At 40.5% G+C, this 19,898-nt stretch overlaps 1 protein-coding gene across 1 annotated transcript in view; it reads left to right on the top strand.

Annotated features, from left to right (window-relative positions):
* The window catches only part of FKBP11 (FKBP prolyl isomerase 11), a 52,695-nt gene that overhangs the window by 1,031 nt on the left and 31,766 nt on the right, over positions 1-19,898 (top strand). Inside the window, exons 3-4 of the mRNA XM_089679445.1 lie at positions 13,367-13,454; positions 18,879-18,912. Coding sequence (XP_089535571.1) covers positions 13,367-13,454; positions 18,879-18,912 — 122 coding nt within the window. The remainder of the gene's footprint in view (positions 1-13,366; positions 13,455-18,878; positions 18,913-19,898) is intronic.

The raw sequence follows: 19,898 nt of genomic DNA, 5'->3' as shown, positions 1-19,898 counted from the left end.
CTTCTACATAGACTGCCAGAGAGCAATGCACACACAGGAGAGGATCACTAACATATTCATCTGGGGTTATTTCAGGTGATTCTAGCTGTACTTCCCAGTTTTAGATGCTTAGTCTCTAATAAATCTGCCCCCTTGCATGGAAGGAGTAAATGACAACTGTGCTTTTCCCAAATCTGTCCTACAGGCAATCCCACCATCGAAGCCTGCACATTCAAGAACTGTAGCATGCATTCTTGTGTGGCCTGCTAATTGCTTTATAGCAGAGATGTCATTATCCCATTCATTAGCAAAATACAGTTGGGACCAAATGAAGCAATAAATTGCATTCAGACTAAAAAGATTTACAGATATAGGAGAGCAGCTCTAACGCTGTCTTCAAACTTCCCCATAAACATACACACTATATATACGCACATGAACTTTAATAGCATCCCAGTCTTAGGGTTCAATATGGAGTTGGCCCACCCTTTTCAGCTATAACAGCTTCAACTCTTTTGGTTTAGGAGTGTATCTATGGGAATGTTTGACCATTCTTCTCGAAGCGCATGTGTGAGGTCAGGCACTGATGTCGGACGAGAAAGCTTGGCTTACAGTCTCTGCTCTAATTCATCCCAAATGTGTTCTTTCAGGTCAAGGTCAGGACTCTGTGCAGGCCAGTCAAGTTCCTCCACCCCATATTCCCTCATCCATGTCTTTATGGACCTTTCTGTGTGCATGTCATGTTGGAGCAGGAAGGGGCCATCCCCAAACTGTTCCCACAAAGTTGGGAGCATGAAATTGTCCAAAATGTCTTGGTATGCTGGCGCCTTAAGAGTTCCCTTCACTGGAACTAAGGGGCCAAGCCCAACCCCTGAAAAACAACCCCACACCATAATCCCCCCTCCACCAAACTTTGCACTTGGCACAATGCAATCAGGCAAGTACAATTCTCCTGGAAACCGCAAAACCCAGGCATGTCTATCGGATTGCCAGACAGAGAAGCATGATTCGTCACTCCAGAGAACACGTCTCCACTACTCTAAAGTCCAGTGGCAGCTTGCTTTACACCACTGCATCCGATGCTTTGCATTACACTTGGTGATGTAAGGCTTGGATGCAGCTGCTTAGCCATGGAAACCAATTACATGAAGCTCTCTACTCACTGTTGTTTTGCTGATCTGAAGATTACACAAAGTTTGGAGGTCTTTAGGTATTGATTCTGCAGAATGTTGGTGACTTCTGCGCTTTGTTTGCTTCAGCATACGCTGACCCCGCTCTGTCATGTTACGTGGCCTACTACTACGTGGATGAGTTGCTGTTGTTCCCAGTTGCTTCCACTTTGTTATAATACCACTAACAGTTGACCGTAGAATATTTAGTAGCAAGGAAATGTCACGGATGTACTATTTCACAGGTAGCAGTGGAAAGGTCCTCTTGTTGGTGGGACTTTGAAGGCACAATTATATCAAATGGTAAACTAACAATTCAACAGTTTAAAAAAACAATTGGTTTTTATTTTTACAATCTTAACACAGACATGTGAATTACAATACAACGTATGGAGCTATCGTCAAAAATGATATTCCAGTGAAGATGTAGAGATAAGTCATGTATGAATTGCTCTGGATTCGTTTAGAGACCAATCACAATCTCTTCTTCAGAAGTGCTCAAAAAGACATGATGCCTACAAAAAACATATATCAATATATATTTTTATATGTGGAAATTTCCCTCAATATTGATAATATAATTGGCTTAAAGTATAATTATGCACTTACATAACCCCATCTAGGGGTAAGAAGGATAGAGAGAACCACCAAAAGTATGAAAGAAATTGATTTCCATAAGTACAGCCAGAGATTTTTCATGCCTTTTTGAGCAATTCTGAAGAAGAGATTGTGATTGGTCTTGAAATGCGTCAAGTGCAATTCATGCATGACTTATCTCTACATCTTCACTGGAATATCATTTTTTACGATACCGCCATATGTTGTATTGTAATACACATGTCTGTTTTAAGATTGTAAAAATAAAAATCGTATGTTTTTTTTAAAGCTGTTGAATTGTTAGTTTACCATTTGATATATTTGTGCCTTCAAAGTCCCACCAACAAGAGGACCTTTCCACTGTATCCTTTAGGGATAATGGCACTTCTTGTATCACAGCCCTTCCCTTCTCTATTGCACAGGTGGCAACCTGTCACGGTACCACACTTGAATTCACTTAGCTCCTGAGAGTGACCCATTCTTTCACAAATGTTTGTAGAAGCAATCTGCATGCCTAGGTGCTTGATTTTATACACCTGTGGCCATGGAGGTTATTGGGTCACCTGTATCAATTGATTTGGAGGGGTGCCCCAATACTTTTGGCAATATAGTAAATGTTCAACATGGCTAAGGCTGATGTCAGATGCCACTTAGAGAAAAATTGCCAGCAGCAGGATTGCTAATAGGCTGCCCGTTTGTTCCTATGGAATCACTCTGTTTGTAGCCAAGGAATGTCACTCCCATCCCTGGCGATTGAGATTCAGCAGTGTTCTGACCAGCAACAAAGCAGTATCTTACTGCCTCAGCTACTAAGAGAGAAATTCTATAGGGACAGAAACCCACATTTTAGATTCATATCTGCGCAATTTTGACGCACTTTGGCCATCACTGTCAAGGCGGTAAGGATGTGGAACTCACTTCCACAAGTGGTGGTGTCAGCAGAAAGTATTGATAGTTTAAAAAAAACTCTTAGATGGGCATCTTAGTGAGCACAATATACAGGGATATGGGATATGCTTTTTGACATGAACACACACATCCACACAGGTTGAACTGGATGGACTGGTGTTTTTATTCAACCTTACCAATTATGTAGCTATGTAATGTGAGAAATTCCATCATTGTCCATGGGGTCCATTTGCACCTATGCAATGCACTTCTGCATAACATAAAAATAGGGGCAAACTCTTCTTTTGGTGGGACATTTGTGGCCTCATAAATTTCAATGGGAGCACATGAAAAATTCAGACGCACAAGAGTAAACCACAACCAGTTGAATTTCGAATGAAAATTCTCAGAAAAATTTGTATGAAATTCTCAGAAAATTTGAATGTTGTTCAAAAGTAGCTCAAGATTTCATTTACTTTTAACATTCAGTTTTGGAATGAATGGACTTTACCTAACAAAAACCACATACACCCTTAGAAATTCGTACATTCGAGAAAAAATTCCCATGCTTCTCCTTAAAAAATTTTTCATGACTGCAGTCAAAAACGAGCATTGATTTGTCCCCAATAATGATTAGAAAAACAAACAAATATTCTTACAGTAATAAATGTTGATCAAACTTCCACTAGTGTATACCCAGCGTTGGTGTACACCTTTATGCTTGCGGAGGAGAGACACAAAGACAACACTGTTTTTGTGGGAGAACAAACCTATCTGCAAATCTGTTTTATCATCCAGGATGTCTTCAGGTAACAAAGATGAGAGGATGAATATCCCATGTCTGATGGCACCTTAGGAGTAGCCATGCGCAGTCTGACTCAAACTGATATGGGGAAAGCACACCTCATATTTAATGGCACCTTAAGGGCTTGTTCACTCAGGCATATGTGTATTTTCTGCACAGAACACAGGTTCTTGCTGGCAGAGCTAACAGAAGATCCTGCATAAAATACACACCTAAAGTACTCATGTTTAGATTCATACAGCATTTTAGCACATACAGTTTTTCTAATGATGTTATCTTTAGAATTTACAGTTATTAACATTAGTTTAGATGTGTACATGCATAAAATCTGCAGATTTGTACGGCCTCAGACTTAACTGTGTCCTTTTTTTTTTTTTGCTGCTAAATGCAGCACACATTTTCATTTGTAGACGCAGCTGTGTATGGCCTTATTGAGTCCTATAGTGCAAAACTATACACATCTATATGTACACAAAACTATACACATCTAAACATGGCATTTTAGACACCCGTGTCAACGAGCCCTAAAGGTGACCACAAACATTTTATGTCTGATGGCACCTTAAAGAGGAACTTAATGACCCCTCAGGGTTAGCTGACACCACAAAACCAATCCAGGCTCTGGAAGGATACCGACAATAATTTCAGGATCCACTGAGATGCCTGTTCAGCAACAAACTCAGCCTCTCAGTGTGCCACTGGAAGTATGAGCCAGCTGCTCCCACCTCCTACACAGCCTGGTGCTCTAGTGAGCACTGAAGGGGTAGACCAGAGTGGACCAAGAACTGCGCAACCGGTGGTCATGTGCTCGTGCAGATCTCTAGCTTAGATGATTGGCTGCAGGTGGTGATCGAATGGAAAATGTCCAGCATTCCCTTTTGAAAGAAGTCAATCATTAGATTGACTCCTCTCGAACAAGAACAGCTATAGATGAATGGGCATTTGGCCAGTCCCTGCTGAACCTGCCGAATTTTGACCCATCTATGACCAGCTTGAAGCTAGTATTGGTGGACACAAGCAGGCCATCAAGGTTTACAGCAAAGTGGTATTTAGAAGTCTATTCATAAATGTTTTAACACAAGATTCACACAGTTTTTACTTTAGATTCACATATTTTTCTAATTAAATTCAATTGGGAAATATGTAAATCTTGGGTGAAAACTTTTATAAATAGACCCCTTTGTTCCAAAACGTGAGAATGCTTTTTATCACAGAAATCTTTCAACATGTTTCTGGCTGACTGCCATAGAAAAAGGAGCACACTGTCTGCTTTCCACATCTTTTCTTCGTCTGCATCCAGGAAAAAGTCTGTGGTGGGACGGGGTATGCATGATTCAAGTGAGAATAGGCTGATCTCTACCTGCCGTTCTTGTTTTACCTCCTGTGTTATAGACTTTACAAACAAACTTTGACTGTCCTCTAAATGACTGTGCTCTGCAGGTTCACTCAGCGGTAGTCTTCTTAAAAAGCAACTGAACTCCAGAAAGAGGGCAAAGTGCTAGTCATCCCTTCAGCACACAAAAAATATGCACCTGCATTATTTTGCAGCAACATAGCGCAACACAGTGTGGACAGTTCACATCCATGCATTGGGCAGGTATGTTTTTATTGTATATGTGCATTGGGGTGCCATTCAAAGTGCACACATGCGTTAATAAGTGTAACCTAACGTAAAATATGTAATTTGTATAAAGAAAAAAACCTGCGCTACGCCCAACGTATAATGTGAACCAGTGTATAAATATATGTATATGTATAAGTGAAATGAATACATAAATAAAGTGAACTGCCGCTACTCTCTTCCTGAATACTAGAAAAAATCAACAAAAGTAAAAATAACAATGAGTGCGCTGTACACTGATATTATCCTAACACAATAAATACAAATTGACCATAAATTCAAACTCACATGTGTACATTCAGTATGTACAAAAATCAACATATAAAGTGCTATAAATCAATGTCCATGACACAAACATACATAATGAGTCCCAAATCCAATTTAAAAGAAGGAAAAGTGCTGCGTGCTGAATATAATTTCCAACAAGGTGCTATGGTGTTCACAAGTGCTCTCCACACGAAACAGATCAGCCTCTTAACAGACCAGATTGATCTCAAATCAAGAGATCAAACAAGCAGATAGTGTCTCGATTCCACACTGACACCCGTACTATCAATTTCAAAGGAGATGGATGGACAGCTGCGGGCTCACCCAGACGGATTCCTCACACCAAACCACTACAAATCCATACAATGTAGAGAAGGGTTAAAACAGAAGAGACTTCATAGAGCAACCCGATAAAAGTAAAGGTTTATTTAATAAAACATTGCACTTACATAGATAAGGTGCAAGAAGGCAATATACAGAATCAAAACAGCCGCGGTGTCATTCCGCTGGCCGGAGATCCCAATCCCAGAGGACACCAGTTGTGGAGAAACGCATCGGGCGGAGTCTTCTGTGACATCACCACGTTCTGGCCGGCGGAATGACACCGCGGATGTTTTGAATTTGTATATTGCCTTCATGCACCTTATCTATGTAAGTGCAATGTTTTATTAAATAAACCTTCACTTTTATCGGGTTGCACTATGAAGTCTTTTCTGTTTTAGCCCTTCTCTACATTGTATGGAGAGTGGTTTGGTGTGAGAAATATGTAATTTTTCACATGTTACTGCAATGCCCACCTGTCAATTGGTACGCCAGCCTTTTTATTAAAAATCAAATTGCATATGACTTGAACAGTGTTAGCACAACCTAAACCCAGCCATAATTGGGTACCGTAAGCTAACAGTAGCAAACAGCTGTCTACACTTTCCCCTAATTCACTAGCATTGTGATTGGTTTTGATTTATATACTAGATGTGAATGTGAATAATCAAGCAAAGAGTTTCTTGTTACTGCTTATGAGCATATGAGACTTATTGCAGTTGGCAGTGACAGTGTAAGGCCTCATGAACAGAGGGTGTTTGCTCTTCTCCTCTGAATGCCTTTTACTCCCGGTAGGAAAAAAATGCGCCTAAAACTGCGTATTGCACACATGTTTCTGCATTAATGAATTCCATTGGCCAGAATAATAATTAATTCAATCTGTCTGTAAACGTCTATGTGTGCATAAACACATAGGGGTTGATTTACTAAAACTGGAGAATACAAAATCTGGTGCAGCTCTGCATACAAACCAATCAGCTTCCAGGTTTTACTGTCAAAGCTTAACTGAACAAGCTGAAGTTAGAAGTTGATTGGCTGCCATACACAACTGCACTCTCCAGGTTTAGTAAATCACCCCATAGGCTAACACAGATACTTTTATAGGCTGTAAAAGCAGTGTTTTTTAGCCCTGGTTCACACTATGCAGGCTGGTTGTGGGTGTGGGAATCGCTTCTGTTCCTGCACCCACAACCACCCGCAGTCAAATCACCCTGCTCTTATGAGGTGTGCGGGCTGTCATTCATTCTGAATGGCACTCCCATGCATCTCAGCCTGCAGTGCGTATGCGGATACGGGAACCACAGGGAAATTGCATGGTCAAAGAAATTCCAAAAAATCCATCAGATTTCTTTTTCCCCAATGTAGCTGCACAACATTATGGTATTCCATCGGCCCATGTGTAAGAATAGATTTTGAAATGTATGTGGATTATGTCTGCACAAGAAAAAAAGCATTTATACGACCTGGTGTAGGAGACTACAAAGTGAACCTGGACCTGATTTACTATAATGAAAAGTGAGGCGTAGTGCACCTGTATTTAATTTGAGGGCCTACTGACATCTTTGTATTCTGTTAAGGCAGGTAATTCATTTGAATGGGTTTCCTAACACACCAGGAGAAAGGTGCACGCAGTACTTTTGTCATAGCAGTGCATTACTTTGCTTGCAACATGCTGCAGCACAGGTACATTGGGGTGCCGCTTAAAATGAATGCGCAACAATGCACATAACACAGTTAAACAGCTGTGTACAGCAGCTCTGTTTTGTTCAGACTACCTTACGTATTACTGGATACACTTCTCTTTATACTTTGGTAATTATGCCCAGATTCACTTCACCCCATTCATGTTTTAGTCCCCTTTCACTGTGATGTGGTGCAGTTTTCCCACAACACAAGTACAGCACAGTATAGCCTTGGGTTTGGTGCAGGTTAGTTGGGCTTTCCCATAGAGTTCTATGATGTTCTGCGGTTTTGGTGCACTTTCTGAAAGCACATAATAAAAGTCAATGGAAAAACCTGTGGGTACACTGCAGTGCAGGCAATGTGTGAAAGGGGCCTTATATTTGGTCCCCACAGTGAACAGTCCCTCACACTGCCCAAGTTGATAAGGAGATATTAAAGTAATTAGCGGCCTTAACCTGGACATTATTTGTTTTAATGTTAACATAATGAGAAGAAATAAATAGTTCATAGTGACAGCTAGCTCCACCTGGGGCACTATTACTCATCCTGCTGATGTCTGGTTCCTGATCCACCAATATAAAATATTTCAGAGCGTAGAAGATATACTGTGAGATTTAATGTCTCTAGGCAGGTAATAAAACAGAGATATTGCAGCTTTTATCTGCTGTCATACTGTTTGTCTTAAATCTGTGTGCCTAGTCACTGTGCCATAAACCCTAATATTGACACACCACAAATTGCCATCTAGCAGTCTATGACTTGGTAGCCTCCTCTTGTGCTGACTGGCTGAAGTGACAGAGCAGGGACGGAGTGAATACAAGGGGAATGTAGGAAAGTTGTGCAGTTCCTTCTATGTTGTTTGGTTACTGCATTGCTACATCTCTGCTGTACATTAATTCATGACTGTGGCAGGCTGCAGGAGGGATTACTTCCCAAGAGTCAAGCTGAAATAGTATGGGGAAGTCTTGTGAAATATCCAGCAGCTGTCAATACATATTCATACATATTATGCATGAGTGAGAAATGCATAGAGCACATGGTAAAACATTTACACACATGTATTTTGGCTATTTTTTTGTTTTCAGTCTTGATCTAGAACAGTGGTTCTCAAGCTTCCTAATGCCGTGACCCTTTAATACAGTTCCTCATGTTTTGGTGACCCCCAACCATAAAATTATTTACCCAATAATTATAATTCATGAGTGTCGTTTTACCTCCAATACTGCTGCTTTCAACACAGTAGCTGCTTTTAACAGAGTAGCTGCTTTCAACACAGTAGCTGCTTTCTACACAGTAGCTGCTCTTTACACATCGGAAATATGTGTTTTCTGATGGTCTTAGGCGACCCCTGTGAAAGGGTCGTTCAACTCCCAAAGGGGTCGCGACCCACAGGTTGAGAACCACTGATCTAGAAAGAGACTTTGTAACTGTTTTCATTGGCAGTCACAGTGAAATGCTTTTATACAGTTTTATAGTGGTTGTACACCTACACATATACCAGTGAAGTGACTGGCCACAGATGCTACACAGAAATTAAACAAATCCTCCTACATAGGTTTTACCTATGTATCTACAGCTGTCTTTCTCCTACATCCATTCAGAGTGCAGAATTTACACAGGATCTCTCAGCTCTGAAAAGCAGAGGGCAGGGAGCTGAAGTTACATCAGTGAGGAGAGCTCTGAGAACTGATTGGAGGGAAGGGACACACAACACACAGGAACAGAGCTGAGGCTGTCAATCTGCTGGTGGTCCCTCCCTGTCACCATTTTTCTCTTGGTGTCAGGAAAACCTATCAGAAGTAAATCATGCTTATAGCAGAGGAGCAAGGCAGCAGAGGAAAATGACACATAGTGCTCTGGATTGAGACAAGCAAACACTATAGAGGGATAGCCTTTGTTCATATTTCATGTCTGAGGTTTACAACCACTTTAAAGCAGAACTAAGCCCATCAATTTAACAATTTAAAAAATTGTCAGGATTGTTAACTGTCACATTTGCTTGTGCTCTCAACCAAACTGTTAAACCAATAAATAGCTGGTGTCATAACTAATCATATGTTAAGCATCATGGCAGTTTGCTTGGCTAAAAGGGATAGGGGGGTTTAGTTCCACTTTAAAAGATCAGTCACTTTTTAAATATAAAATATAGTTTAGTAAATAGGTACGTATAGACAGAGAGAAGATGACTGTGGCCTGATCCTACCTAAAACTTATGAACAGGCACTAGTTTTACTGAGCTACCATTAGGCCTCTTGCACACAGACACCTAAAAACACCACATATTTAGGCATTCAGATTTACTGATCTAAATGCGGCTTATTGTTTTTAAAACAATAACTTGTGCTGCATATATGTGCTGCATATATAGATCAGTAAAAAAAAAAATATGCGTTGTTGGACAGTATTCTAAATGCACCACACCCGAAGAAAAGCTAGAAGGGTTTTTATGCTGAATACGCACATTCATTATACAGCCCATCCTCGTGTTTTCATGCAGGACATTTCTGCCATCATGTCTCTATGGAAAACATTACACTCCACAATAAAAAATCACCATCCAGGTTTAAAGGGAGCTTCCCAGGATTCACTATCGAGAGGAAACATTCAATGACTGTCCAGCACGTGGTCAAGTTTTTATCTTTCATAAAATCCAGAAATATCATGGAACATAGAACTATACACCAGCAGTTCTCTGTGATAGTGTACTTTGTCAGAGTTAGAATAGTTACTTTGTCAGGAATGTGGTTATGATACTATGTAGTTTGTTGTTGTTATGCATTCCTTTTGTTGTTTGGAAGAAATAGCTGTTTGTTTGTCTGTGTCCATGTGCAAAATGAATGTGAATGTGAGTGACTTTATAATTATCAATCAGCTGCTGCACTTGCAGAGTTCTAATGGGGAAAGTGGCAGGCTCTGAGAAATTTGACTTGTATCTTAGTGCAGACTTCTGGGAAAATCAGTAAGCCAATCACACAAGCAGCAGGAAATTACATTTCTGGAGAGTTCTGTACACCAACTGTATACAGAACACCTCCAGGTTGGCATATTGCATTGCATTTTACAGAAAATTATAGATTGAAAAGGACAGGTAAATTGTAATATAATTCAATCATAATATGACTTGTGTAGCAATTATATATGCTTTCGTTTTTTTATTTTCTATTTTTTCCCACGAAAGTGGAGTTACCCTTTAAAGCAGAACTTCACCCTAAAGGGGAAGATCCTCTCTTCCTCCCCCCTACTCTGCCACATTTGGCACACAATTTTTTGGGGGGGAGCAGGTACCTGGTTTTGAGGCCTAAGCAATCTGAGCAGAAGTGCTCCTCTTCACCCTTCCCTGCCCACAGTCTTCTGGAGCACATCACAAGTCCCAGAAGACTGAGGAATCATTCACAAAGTGCGGCGTCGCTCGTGTGAAGCTGCAAGCAGTCATAGATGGCTGCTCACAGTTAATATGCCAGTGCCAGGGACCGAAGACCGGTAACGATAGTGCTGAATCCTAGCACAGGTGAGTGTTTATTAAAATCAGCAGCTACAGTTTTTGTAGCTGCTGACTTTCAATTTTTCCATAGGTGACTGAAGAACCACTTTAACCACCTCTCGCCCGCCATATAGTCCAATGACAGGCGCAAGGTGGTTCTCTCATTCTGGGAGGACGTCATTTGACGTTCTCCCATTCTCACCACGCATGCGTGGCTCCGGGAGCGCGCAGCGCAGTGATCGGCGACAGCGGATCACCGATCCACGGAAAGAGCCGAAGATGTCGGCTCGGTCATGTGATCAGCTGTGATCAGGGACATGTACACTGATCATCAGGGCACGGATGATCAGTGTGCCCTGATGTTCAGTGTGGCCCCAGAAGTGCCACCTGTCAGTGTCCATCAGTGCCAGCTAACAGTGCTGAACAGTGCCATGTGCCAGTGCCCATCAGTGCCACATCAATACCACATATCAGTGCCTACCAGTGCACATCAATGCCACATATCAGTGCCCATCTGAGCTGCCTTTCAGTGTCACCCATCAGTGCCAGTGAGTGCTACCTATCAATGCCAATCAGTGCCACCTGTCAGTGCTGCCAATCAGTGCCAGTCAGTGCCAGCTATTAGTATGCATCCGTGCCGCCTATCAGTGCCCGTCAGTGCCGCCTATCAGTGCCAGTCAGTGCCGCCTAACAGTGCCAGTCATTGCCATCTAACAGTGCCAGTCAGTGCCGCCTATCAGTGCCACCTATCAGTGCTGCCTATCAGTGCCATATATCAGTGCTGCCTTTCAGTGTCCATCAGTGATGCCTGTCAATGCCCATCAGTGCCACCTACCAGTGCCTGCTCATCAGTGCCACCTGATGGTGATTAAATACCACCAAAATAAAGCTCTATCTGTCACAAAAAATGATAAAAATTTCATATGGGTACAGTGTTGCATGACCGCGCAATTGTCATTCAAAGTGTGACAGCGCTGAGAGCTGGAAATTGGCCTGGGCAGGAAGGGGGTATAAATGCCCTGTAGGCTAACGGTTAAGCAGGGTCATAAACAAGCTAGCGAAAAAGTTTCCCACCTACTTGAAGAAGCTGCTTTCGTCAGGCTCTACATTTGCTTATTTGCACCCTAGACACAGTAAGATTGTTACTGAAATCCTTCAATTGTGTTGCGTAACCAAATCAGTCTATAAATGGTTAACGTTTCTGCATCTTCTTGAACCATCACTTTGATCAGGGAATACTGACTGTTAAAATGGCACCTATGCGTTGCTCTTATTCAATAAAAACACCAAGGCTGTTGAACATGTTTAAAGCTGAACTCTGGGCACAAAAACTTTTATTTAAATAAGTTTCCAAATAGCTACAAAAAATATAAATCTGCTTTGCGTGCACCTAATGCTTTTGCATCACATCATCACTGTGCCATACATAGCTTGTACAGAGAGCAGAGCTGTGGGAGGAGCCCAGCAGGCTACACCCCCTACAGGCTGCCTGCAGAGAACTACAGGAGGGGGTGGATACAAGACCATTCACCCTGCACAAGAAAAGGGAGATAGAAGTGACCAGTCTTAATACAGGAAGCTCCTGGACAGAGGCAAAGGTTCACACTGGATTACTGCACAAATCTGCAAAAATATACAAAGGACACCAAGGAAGAATGCACATGACTCTAGTATTGAGAAATTCAATATTTGCTTATCCTGGAGTTCTGCTTTAAATGTTCTTTTACTTTTCTCTTGGTGTTTGCCATGAAGTGTAGTACTGGTCTTCTGGAAAAAAAGACATTACTGTTAATAATAGCAGTAAAAAGAGAAATCCGCAGGATCAGCCTTTTATCTCTTGTGAGAGAAGAAGCGCCATTAATCCATGTTACAGACAAACCATTTTCATAAGGACGGCATCTCACTGACAATAAAAAAGGCAGTTAATTGCAGCAATCTGTGTTATGGTAAGCATATCATAGTCATGTAATGTATTTTCAGAGAATGAAAGACCATATTTTTCTCTCTAGCTCTTATAGCGCATCATAAATAATATCATTACTGGAGGCGAGGACAAATCTCTTTCTAATGTGTGAAAAGGATGTAATCCTTCCCTAAATGTCACTAATTACTATACATTGTGGGGAAATATACATTTTCAACTGCAAATTCTTGAAGTAAAGATCACATTTTACAGACTTATTTTTCACTAGAATTGATAATTGTTTTTTTCCAACATGAAGGGTTTTATATAGAATCATATCTATTCATTTTCAGAAGCTTGTCAGAATAATTATATTAAAGTGTAAAAAATATTAAAGTAAATATGGTATAATTGGGTGAAAAGTTTTCAGGCACAGCTGATTTCCTGTCCAGTCATCCTGTTGAAGAATACTGCAAATGCCAACTCATTTTAATACCATCTGCACTGCCAGGTTAATGCACTTTGTATTTTAATGTGGCATTTGCATTGCCTTATTGAATAATCCTAATAGTGTGTATGTGTGCTTACCCATGTATGTTTTGCAGCATTGCTGATGAAAGATTGCACGTATAATTTGGCTCTTTGTCTCTAGGGAAGGCTGGAGGATGGCCGTGTAATTGACAGCTCTTTATCCAGGGATCCACTGGTAGTGGTACTTGGAAAGAAACAAGTGATACCAGGTAACCAGAACACCTCTGCTTGTGCTTGATTTCAGACTGTTTTCTGCTGAACTACCTTCTTGGCTTAGTTTGTTGAGGACATCTAGGGTAGATTCGTTTTACATACTGCACATAGTCTAGAAATGTGCAAAGGGGAATAAAAATGGTAACAGTATTGTCATTCCATCACCAATGCTAGCAAGTTCACCTGGTCTTATTCTGGGTTTGTGGGTGTCTTCCGCCATCTTGATTGGCTGGCCCAGGATGATGTACCCCTGCACTCTGCACATACAGAGTCTCTTTGTAACAAAAGCCTACATACCAGCACTACCTGTTTGGTTTAGGCTGCTTTCACACTGCTCTGTAGCAAAAATGGAGTAAAAATGCAAATACATTTTTGAAACATTTCTGGTGCATTTTCTGGGTGCCTCTCAGCAAGCACATGGACATTTGACTCAAAAAATGTACCAAGAACACAACTGCAGTGCATTTTTGATGCATTTGTGCTGCGTTTTCAGTGAGGTTTTGAAAACTGCACTTTAGGTGCAGCATGCAGGATTTTTCAAAACTCAATGCATCCGCAGTGCAGTGGTGTGAAGAGTCCCATCGGATTTACACTGTTTTTGCTATGTGTTTAGAAAAGTAAAGACACAGCAAAAACATAGTGTGGTAGTGCCTGCTGAGTGTGATGGGGGATATAATTCCCCATTCCTACACCACTGGCAGTAAAAATGCATCTCAACCGCAGGGTTTTCCTGCCCTCAACCGCAAGTGTAAACAAGCCCTTAAAGTAACTCTGGCCTCATGCTGACTATACACATAACAAATGTTTCCGGTGCTGGTTAGAAGAGATCAGGGAGGATAAATGATTACATAAACACTAAAAAAAATTATTTTCTCCAGTTATGGACAGATTGACTGCATGCAGTGCAACTTCTATGCACTGCCTACCATGAAGAGGGGATAAGCCCCTAAACCCATAAACCCTCTCCCAGGCTTACATATCAGCCAGAAGATCATAGAGGAGGGCCATGTTTCAGATACTAGTGACATGGGGCATTCAGTACTGCACTGTTTTTTTACAGAGAAAATCAAAGAATTTTATATTTTACTTGATATCCAATTATTGTTGCGCTATTGATAAACAATAAACTAATAGTGAATCACTTAGATCTGCTGCAAACAATATTATTAAATTAAAGATCTGCTGCGAACAATATTATTAAATTAAAGTGCACAAATCACCAAACTGTGAAAAAGTCTCTTGATGTCAAAAAAATCATATTCTGATGAACAGGCATGTCCACAATGATCATTTAAGTGTGTAGTAGTATTTATTTATTTTATTTATTTATTTCAGGTACTTATATAGCGCCGTCAATTTACGCAGCGCTTTACATATATATTGTACATTCACATCAGTCCCTAACCCTCTAGGGGCGTACAATCTAAGGTCCCTAACTCACATTTATACATACACATACTAGGGCCAATTTAGTAGTATAAAGACTTTCATGCCCACCACCACAAAATACACTGTTCCTAACCAAATAGTTAGACCCCAGATTATAGGTGGTCTAACAGAGCGTGATGCTGAATAAATCTTGCTGGATACATTCTAGATGGGGAAGAGTATTGCAAACGTCAATGTCTCTACTCCTCTCTGTCCCTCTTCCTTGTATGGTCCACTATACACTTTAATCAAGAAGGATAATACTCCAAATAGCATGATACCATACAAATAATTTATTAAAATATTTAAAATTTTACTTACAAACATCAAAGATAAACAAGCATATAAGTCAAAACGTGGCTGGAGCCGGCTCTAAGCAGACATCGGTGATGTCAGTACAATCTCCACCCAGCCCCGTCCTACGTTTTGTCTCAGTAGATGTTGTCAAGGGAATCACCTGATTCCCTTGACATCTATTGAAAGGAAATGTACTTCGGCAGCAGATCTTTAATTTAATAATATTGTTTGCAGCAGATCTAAGTGACTATTAGTTTATTGTTTATCAATAGCGCAACAATAATTGGATATCATGTATTGAGTATTTGTATTTCATATTTTTTGAGTGCGGCTATTGTTTTATAGTTTGTATTATTTTATGACTTGTTTGGACTTGATAATTTGTTTTTTGGCACTGAGCGCAGTTGCACATTTTTCACAAATTTATATTTTAGACTAAAGAATCCTGTATTTTCTGTAAAAATTGTATCAGAGCAGAAGTCCGAGAAACCTATTTATTAAAGTGTCAAAATGTTCTTTTGAAGTAGCGCTTGGGAAGAAAAAACATTTCTCTTCATTTTGATTGTAGCACCTTGCCAGCCTGTGCTGTGAAAGACATATTTAACAAGCAATTTCATTCAGTGTTTCCAATTCTCTGCTGCTTGGAAACGTAGACTTTAATTTCAAATGATCTCAAGATACAGCAAAAGAAGAAGAACAGACTGAACCTGCCTTTCTTTTTTTCAATTTTCATAAGGGCTGGTATAGAGAATTGTGTTACTGCTTAGTTTTACCAGCTTTCCTACTAGGGGACAAAACAAGATGTGGTATATAGGTAGATGCACAGTAAAACATATGGCCCCTTTTTATTATCAGAGAAAATAACCTATCCTGCAAGATATACAAAAGAATAGATTTACCTACAGACAAATGTAGGTGGCGTGTTTCAGGGCTGTATGATTCCTTTAACATTTATCATATAGACAATATATTGTTTATCAGTCTTATAGATACATCATTGATGGTTGTGCTGGTATTGTTATGGTTCGCATAGAGCGTAAAGTGTAACTAAAATGTTAGTCAAGGGTCTTTAAATGCACCTTCTTTTCGTGACATCAACATACATATAAACAGACCTCAGATCAAGATTGATGGAATATTCAGCTCTGGGGCCTATGCACTGGGGTCTATGCACTGGGGTCATTCAGTTTTATTACTGGGCAGCACAGTGGCTAAATGGTTAGCACTTCCGCCTGGCAGTACTAGGGTCGTTGGTTTGAATCCCAGCCACGGCACCTCCTGCCTGGAGTTTGCATGTTCTCCATGTGCCTGCATGGGTTTCCTCCCGGTACTCACGTTTCCTCCCACACTCCAAAGACATGCTGGTAGGTTAATTGGCTCCTGAATGTAAGTTAGAGACCTTAGATTATACACCCCTTGAAGGTTAGGGACTGATGTGACTGTACAATATATATGTAAAGCACTGCGTAAATTGACAGCACTATGAAGTTCCTGAAATAAATAAATTCTTCCCTACAAGCATTGGAACTGTACATGCACTGGGTTTTGCCATAGTTTATTGTAGTCTTCCAATAAATCCTCCCTGAGGATCTGCCCGCCTGATTCAAGGTCTTTTATAAGTATGTTAGACTGTGCTACTTTTTTGGCACGTTTTATATTTGTTTTTAGGCATGTTCACCTTGAACGCTATTCAAACGCGCATTTTCATAAAAGTGCATTAAAGTCCTGCTTGACTGTATATTATTAGATCAAGCCATGTGTGCTTGCTTTTTTTCATAAATTCTTTTATTTATAAGACTTGGAATAAGTACATTAAACATGAGGCACAGAATAAAGCATGGTACCAATCTGACAATGTAATATACAAGATGCCACTCGGTATACTTAATGAAAACCATTACAAAAGAAAGAGAGGTTAGGCTAGGTTTGGTGTTCCCTCATTTATCCAATCAGAGTTTCTGTATTACGTGAACCTGTGTCTACCAGGGTAGGAGAGAGGGGACATGAATTCTGGGTACGTTTTTTTTTGTATCAGGTGAGAAGATGATGTTTGGTAGGTAGAGGAAGGGTGGGGTAGGGAGGGTGAAAAATGTGTCTTAGGCCTCTTTCATACAGGAAGGACTCTGCTTGTGATCCGCTTGCTCAGCAGCGGATCTGTCCACTGATACCCCAGTGAGCAGGCGGATGACAGGTCCATGTCCGCTTCACTTATGCAGACCAGTCATGGACACAGTCTGCTAACAGCCCACTCTGCTCTATGGGCAGTTGGATATAAACAGACTGGCTGTCCATTTACACCCAACTGCCCTCCGGTCCTATCTGCCCAGACAGAGGGGAAAGGATCTCCTTTGGTTTGTTTTTTGCAAATTGGATTGGAGGTAGGCAGGTGTAAATGGACACAAGTCTGTTTATACCCACCGCTCCATAGAGCAAAATGAAGGATCTGATCGGGTCTGCCTGAAAAACAGATAGGCGAACCCGATCAGAATGCTCATGTGAAAGAGGCCTTTCTATGTTTTTCTGCCTTCTTGTAACATCCTCTATGAGCTCCCAAACCTCTCCCCCTCTCCCTTTCCCACTTCCATTTCTTTGGAATAAGCAGTGTATGTTAGTTGCAATCATATGCACACTACAAAGTCTATAGTCCCTAGTCCATCTTGGGAGCGAGCAAGAGAGGGTGGTTGGTTCCTATGTCAGTGGGACCATGGAGAACAAATGTAGTCACCCTCTAACAGGAATACAGCACACACATTACAACAAAAAAAAAAAAAATTTGAAAGGGGCTGAGAGCAATAGAAGGGTTTTTTTTGCATTAAGAATACATCCTTGAGTGGAAATAGAATTTAATGTCACTTTAGAGCTTGATACTTTGTGGCACTGCAAAAATGATTCCCGCTGTCACATTCAGCGGACAGTATCGCCTGTCAGATGTAACCCATTGAAGTGAATGGGGCTGTGGCACAGTGGTATGGGCTTTTACAGTTAAAACAGGCAGTGAGAAGGTAAAAATGCTTCTTCACAACCCATCAAAGGCGCTGTGAATAGTGATCCACTGTAGATCACTTTTCAGTGGGCCAACGCAACTGCAAGCGAGCCCTAAGTCTCTGTCCAGAGATACAGTATGTACTTTTCAAATGATATTCCAGTCAGCATTTTAGTGTATTTCTATTAATATTAATGCACAATGCAGGAAGTAGTCTATAAACAGTTACAAATTTAGATTGAAAAAAACACATGTCCACCAAGGACAGGTTGAGGAGCATGTTACCATTTGTGTATCACCACAGGTATGTTAGTATTATATTTTATTCATCTCCATGTGGAAACAGGTGATCAGCGGATCAAGACCTTTAGGAACTGAGCAGGGCCCTCCTAACCCTCTTGTATTGAACTGTATTGTTGCTGTATTGTCTCCCGTTATATTGTAAAATGCTGAGCAAACTGTTGGCGCTATATAAATCCTGTATAATAATAATAATAACTAAACAGAATAGCTGCAACACATCTGTAGTTATCACGGTTCATTTCTCAATACTTGATCATGCAGATAAATGCACATTTTTGCTTTTTATGAACTGGCAGTGTAGAGATAATGTTTGGAGTCTCCATGTTACCTAGCATACACTGGTATTCTGCATAGTATGCAGAAAGTATACTCTTTATGTGCTAACGAAATGTCTCATCTGTATCTACAGGTCTAGAGAAGAGTCTGCTGGGAATGTGTGTTGGGTAAGTATGGGTATCATCAGTGTCTCCACCTAAGTTTTTAGTGTTGAGGTACATTTCATTTTTGGCTTTAATTTTTATTCTAATGCGACTGTAACATCTCAAAGAAAATCATTCTCTGTCACCCTAGAGAAAACTGTTTTATATTATCAGTTATATTTTACAGTTGTGTTCATAACAGTAGCAGTCAGACATCAATAACCTGATCAATCACTGTTTTTGGTAGAAATGATATTTCTACATGGCAAATAATTTACTAGCAGGTGTAGTAGAGTAATAGAAATCCAACAGACCCAACAGTCATGACATGCATGCTGCTGATTCTGTGTAATTGAATCACTAATTGAAAGGGGCATGTTCAAAATAATAGCAGTGTGGAGTTCTATTAGTGAGGTCATTCATTCTTTGAAAAACAGATTGCAATTATAGCCCTTATTTAAGGAAGGAAGGCAGCAAATGTTGTACATGCTGGTTACAGTGCACTTATCTCTGAAATTCTGAGGAAAATGGGTCGTTCCAGACATTGTTCAGAAGAACAGCGTACCTTGATTTAAACGTTGATTGGAGAGGGGAAAACATATAAAGAAGTGCAGAAAATGATAGGCTGCTCAGCTAAAATGATCGCAAATGCTTTAAAATGGCAACCAAAACCTGAAAGAAGTGGAAGAAAGTGAAAAACTACCATTCGAATGGATAGAAGAATAGCCAAAATGGCAAGAACTCAGCCAACAATCAGCTCCAGGAAGATCAAAGAAGGTCTAAAGTTACCTGTGAGTACTGTTACAATTAGAAGACGCCTATGTGAAGCCAAGCTATCTGCAAGAAGCCCCCGCAAAGTCCCACTGTTGAAAAAAAGACATGTGCTGAAGAGGTTACAATTTGCCAAAGAGCACATTGACTGGCCTAAAGAGAAATGGCGCAACATTTTGTGGACTGATGAAAGTAAGATTGTTCTTTTTGGGTCTAGTGGCCAGAGACAGTTTGTCAGA

The sequence above is a fragment of the Staurois parvus genome, unplaced genomic scaffold, assembly GCF_062004578.1.
Source record: "Staurois parvus isolate SC_StPar_1 unplaced genomic scaffold, SC_StPar_1.0 ptg000017l, whole genome shotgun sequence".
Classification (NCBI taxonomy): domain Eukaryota; kingdom Metazoa; phylum Chordata; class Amphibia; order Anura; family Ranidae; genus Staurois; species Staurois parvus.
This window is presented reverse-complemented; position numbering and strand designations above follow the sequence as displayed.